This window comes from Arachis ipaensis, chromosome B08 (assembly GCF_000816755.2).
Source record: "Arachis ipaensis cultivar K30076 chromosome B08, Araip1.1, whole genome shotgun sequence".
NCBI lineage: Eukaryota > Viridiplantae > Streptophyta > Magnoliopsida > Fabales > Fabaceae > Arachis > Arachis ipaensis.
In genome coordinates, this window is record NC_029792.2 from 15851918 (window position 1) to 15857533 (window position 5616).

General features: G+C 49.9%; 1 protein-coding gene across 1 annotated transcript; it reads right to left on the reverse strand.

Moving 5' to 3' along the window:
- On the reverse strand, positions 3939–5281 carry LOC107610615. The gene is made up of 2 exons (XM_016312647.1): positions 4688–5281; positions 3939–4628 (listed from the first exon to the last, which is right to left on the reverse strand). Exons 1-2 carry the CDS (start codon positions 5279–5281, stop codon positions 3939–3941), a joined length of 1284 nt encoding a protein of 427 aa, XP_016168133.1.

A 5616-nucleotide genomic window follows, 5' to 3' on the forward strand; every position in this document is an offset into this window, starting at 1 on the left:
AGAGTGCCATCTTGATGACCGAGGAGGCCCTCAAGGCTCAAGTGAAGCTACTGGCTCCCGACTTTGATACCTCGGCTGTTGACGTTTTCAAAACTATTAAGGATGGCAAGATTGTCGATATGCCGAAGAAGTAACTTATATCTTTTAGCTTTGTAGACTGTAAACTTTTGATTTAGAACTTTCGTAGCGTTAGCTAATATGTTTGCCGTTTGGTCGGCATGTAACAAACTACTTTTCTTCTTGCTTCGTTGGTAATCCTTTTACTTTATATCCTCTTTACCGTTCTGTTGGTAGTCGATAGATTTGTTTATATTTGCTTACCGTTTTGCTGGTAATTGGTGAAGCCAGACCATGGCTCTTATTGTTTTAGTAACCGCACATGTGACATTCTTTATTTTTGTGGTTTCCGGGGTGATCAGTCCCGGCATACCGTTTCGTCGTTTAACCGTCGTAACCATCCAATCAGTAATGCTCAATGCAAAGAAAAAATGACAAATAGTAGACGAATAATATAGGTAAATGGTTCAAAGGCAAGGTAATAGTAAATATATGACAAGGGCAAATAACTCAACACAAAATAACACGGGTCTTACTAAACCGTTTATAGCGGCAGGTCATCTGCCCGGTTGGCGCTTCTTGCTTACTAGGAATAGAATCTCCTTAAGTTGCCCGCATTCCAGGTCCTCGGAACTTCCTTGCCGTCCAGCCGCTCTAGTTTGCAGGCGCCATTGCCGAGGACCTCCTTCACTCTATTTGGGCTTCCCAGTTTGCCGCTAACTTTCCTTCACCCGGAGTCGGTAGTCCTATGTCGTTGCGCCGCAAGACTAGGTCGTCCCATTCAAATTCTCTCTTAAGTACCTTGGCATTATAGCGGAGGGCCATTCTTTGTTTTAGTGCTGTCTCCGACAAGTGGGTCATCTCTCTGACTTCATCTACCAAGTCTTTTTCTATGGCCTCTTCGACTCCTCCTAGGAGTAGTCGTGGACTCGACTCACCGATTTCTACGGGTATTATTGCATCTACCCCGTAGGTGAACCGGAAGGGCATTTTCCCGGTAGACGACTGCTGAGTTGTACAGTAAGACCAGAGGACTGAGGCCAACTCTTCAGCCCATGCTCCCTTCTTTTCATCAAGTCACTTTTTGAGGCCTTGTAGGATGATCTTATTTGCGGCCTCCACTTGGCCGTTGGTTTGGGGATTCTCCACAGACGAGAACTTTTGCTTTATGCCTAGGCCGACCAGAAATTCTCCAAACTTTTTGTCAACAAACTGTGTTCCGTTGTCTGAGATGACGACCTCTGGTATTCCAAACCTGGCTATCACTTGTCTCCACACGAACTTCCGACAGTTGGCCGAGGAAATGCTGGCCAACGGCTCCGCCTCTACCCATTTTGTGTAATAATCAATGGCTACAACTAGGTATTTGACTTGCCCTGGTCCCACTGGGAAAGGCCCAGCAGGTCGATTCCCCATTACGAGAATGGCCGTGAAGCCGTCAGCAAACTCAGCTGGGCTGATGGCGCCTTATGAAAGTTGGCGTTCCCCTGGCAGCTTTTGCATTTCTTCATAAATTTCTTAGAATCCGCCATCATAGAGGGCCATTAGTAACCGGCTCTAACGATATTTCTGGCTAGGGCCTTCCCTCCGATGTAGTGACCGCAGCATCCTTCATGGACTTCTCTGAGCACGTAGTCCGTTTGGTCGGGGTGCAAGCACTTCAACAGGGGTTGGCTGATCCCCTTCCTGAACAACTGGCCTTGTATGATTGCATACTTGGCTGCTTCTCGCCTTATTGTCTTTGCCGCCTCCTCGTCGCTGGGGAGTTTAGCCTTTTCCAAGAAATCGATGATTGGGCTCATCCAGCAAGGATCTACTTAGGTCAAATGCAACGCCACTGCCGGTTCCTTTATCAAATCTTAGATGAGAGACCAGTTCCCCGTCCCTGATTTTGTGCTCGCCAATTTTGATAGGAGATCTGCCCGTGTGTTCCTCTCCCTCGGGACGTGCTGGACCGTCACTTCGTCGAATTGCTTACTCAACTCTCTAACTTTCTCCAGGTACTTCTGCAATAATGAATCTCTGGCTTGGTAGGTCCCATTGATCTGCGACGTCACGACCTGTGAGTCACTACATATTTCCAGCCTCGTGGCTCCGACCTCCCTTGCCAGAGCTAGGCCGCCTAGCAGGGCCTCGTATTCTACTTGATTGTTCGACACCGAAAATTCGAACTTGACTAACTGCTCGTATACAACTCCAGTTGGATTTTCTAAGATGATTCCTGCTCCTCCGAATGTTTGGTTAGATGCTCCGTCCACGTGGAGCCTCCACCGTGTGTTTGGAGTCCCAGCAGGGTCTCCTGTGACCTCTACCAGAAAGTCAGCCATAGCTTGAGCTTTAATTGCGTGCCTAGGTTCATACTGCAAGTCGTATTGAGATAGTTCGACAACCCAAGTCATCATTCTACCCGCCAGGTTGGGTTTCTGGAATACTTGTCAGATTGCCTGATCCATCCTGATGATTACTTGGTGTCCTTGAAAGTACTGCCGCAACCTGCGCGACAAGGTCAGGAGCACATATGCCACCTTCTCCAGCTTGCTATACCTTAGCTCTGCTCCTTGTAGTGCTTTACTCACAAAATATATTGGTTGCTGGGTCTTTCCCTCTTCTCGGACCAAGACCGCTGCCAATGCCTCATCGGTTACCGCCAAGTACAAATACAGCGCTTCTCCATTCTTAGGCCTCGCAAGGACAGGTGGTGCCGAGATTATCTCTTTGAAGTGTTTGAAAGCATCCTCACATGCCGGGGTCCATTCGAATACGTTCCCCTTCTTCATCAGGTTAAAAAAGGGCAGAGCTTTGGCTGCCGACGCGTCGAGGAAGCGGGATAGCGCGGTGAGTCTCCCCACCAACCTCTGGACGTCTTTCACACTTCCCGGGCTTTTCATTTGTAGGATTGCTTCACACTTTTTCGGGTTGGCCTCCACTCCTCTTTGGATTATCATGAACCCCAAGAATTTTCTGGCTTCGACGACGAAGGCACACTTGAGCGGATTGAGCCTTATACCATGTCGCTGAAGAGAGGCGAAGACGTTTTCCAGGTCGCCGATGAAGTCCTCAGCTTTGGCGGTCTTGACCAATATGTCGTCTACGTATACCTCCACCGTCTTGCCAATGAGGTCTTTGAAGACCTTGTTCATCAGCCTTTGGTATGTAGCCCTTGCATTCTTTAGTCCGAACGGCATCACCTTGTAGCAGTATGTCCCTCATGGCGTTATGAACGCCGTTTTCTCTTCATTTGGTCGGTGCATCGGTATCTGATTGTACCCAGAATAGGCATCCATGAAACTCAGATACCGGTAACCCGCCGCCGCGTCAACGAGAGCATCGATGTTGGGAAGGGGGAAGGAATCCTTGGGACATGCTTTGTTAAGGTCAAAATAATCCACACACATTCTCCATTTTCCACTGGGCTTTTTAACCAAAATCACATTCAACAGCCAAGTCGAGTAGTCAAGTTCCCGAATGAAGCCCGCTTCTGGTAGCCTAGTCGTTTGCTTGGCTACCTCTTCCGCCCTTTCTTGGGACATTTTTCACCTCCTTTGGGCCACTGGCTTTGCCTCTGATCTCACGGCTAGCTGGTGCGACATAAACTGGGGGTCTATATCCGGCATGTCGGCCGGAGTCCAGGCACACAGGCAGGTTTCTGTTTATAAAGGTAAAGTTCTCGTCCGAGTCGCCGACCCTAAACTTTTCAAGGTCCCCGTCTGGTTTCGGCCTGGGTTTGTCATCAACCCTGGCGTCCAAGTCGGCAAGAAAGACGCCGGATGCTTCTTTAGACTTCTTCCTCATGGAGAGGCTGGTGTTGTCGCATGCGACCGCTGTCTCCAGATCTCCCCTGATGGTCCCCACTGACCCATCATCAGCCACGAACTCCGCCATCAGCGACCTCTTCCCCCGACCTCTGCCAATGAGACCGGGAGGGAAACCACTCCATCGGGCTTGATGAAGTTATCGCCTAGGCCTACCACACCATGTTGGTGGCCCCTCAAGTCGGTGTCTCGTAGGCCCTGAGCATCAAATACATTGCGAAACATGATGTTGGAATCAGCTTCTATGTCCACCAGGATCCGTTTTACTAGGCCAGTGCCCACCCTAGCCGTGATCACCATCGGGGGGTTCTCTGGGACCTCGTCAAACCATTGATCTTCGGGGCCGAATGATATCGAGGGTACCCTTCGGGAGGGCGGCGTGGAGCCAGAGGATATAGCTAAGACCTTGGCGTCCTTCTTGTTAGCCGATTTCGATCTGGGGAGGACATCTCTTCCAATCACCACATTCACTACAGTGAGACCATGCTCATTATCCTCCTTGGGCTCCCGTCTTTGTCTTACGACGCGGCTTTTGTCCTCGTTTGATCGGTCATGATCCCGCCTTCTTGGTTCCCTTATGAGGTGGGAGAAATCAGCCAACTTTCCTTCCCGGATGGCTTGCTCTAGGGCGACTTTGAGGTCGAAGCAGTCTTGGGTCTTATGGTCATAGCCCTTGTGGTAATCGTAATAGAGGTTTTTGTTTCTTCCCGTCCTGTCCTTGAGTTGTCGGGGCTTCGACAAGATGCCCTTGTCGGCGATCTGCGGATAGACTTCAACAATTGGAGCTGATAGAGGGTATAGTTGGTGAACTTCCCTACCCGGAGAAATGACTTGAAGGTTTTAGCTGATCCTCCGTCCTTGGAGTGCTCTTTTGACCTTTTCCCGTAGCCTGACGGGCGAGCATTGGAGTAGGCGGGCTGCGGTTTATTGGCCGCCACGACTTGGCTTACTTCTTTGTCATTGATGTACTCCCTGCCTACGTTCTGAATCTCCTGCATTGTCCAAACGGGCTTGGTGGTAAGATGTTTCCTGAAATCCTCGTTCAATAATTCGTTGGTCAAACACAGGCTGGCCACCGAATCGGTTAGGCCATCAATTTTCAAACACTCATCGTTGAATCTGTCCAGGTACTTCCGAGTCAGCTCGCCAGTTCTTTGTGTTACTCCTAGCAGATTGATCAGGTGTTTCATTTTAGAGATGCGCGTGGTGAACTGAGCCAAGATGGCATGACTGATGTCGGAAAAGGTGGTTATGGAGCCCTGAGGGAGGGCATTGAACCAACGAATCGCCGGTCCTGCCAAAGTTACGGGAAAAGCGCGACACCTTACTTCATCGCCTACCCCTTCCAGGTTCATCCTGGCTTCAAAGGCCGTTAGATGTTCCTGAGAATCTTGAGTCCCATCATACCTCATATCTGTTGGCTTGTCAAAGTGCTTCGGCAGTCGGACTTCGAGGATTGAGTGGTGGAAAGGGGTCGCTCCCATGACCACCAGTTGCCGGGTTCTCCTCGGTCTCTCCCTGATGTGCTCTCTGTTAGGCCGGCTTCTCCTCGCCCTTTCTCGACGGTGTTCTTGTTGTGGTCGGCTCCTTCTTCTTCGTTCTCTGTCGCTTTCCCTCTCTGTGTGGTCGGCTTCTTCTTGACCTTTTTCCGTTGTGTTCTTGATGTGGTCGGCTTCTCCTCCTTTGCTCCCTGATGCCTTCTCATTCTTCTACAGTATCTCTTGTCGGCAACCGGGAGTAAATCACA

What these genes read in the sequence shown, in the direction of transcription:
- LOC107610615 (XM_016312647.1), bottom strand. Translation starts at nt 5,281, where the DNA reads ATGAGGTATGATGGGACTCAAGATTCTCAGGAACATCTAACGGCCTTT. An exon ending in CCTTCAAGTCATTTCTCCGG is followed by an intron (nt 4,629 to 4,687) that starts GTAGGGAAGTTC and finishes GTCTATCCGCAG; the next exon opens with ATCGCCGACAAGGGCATCTT.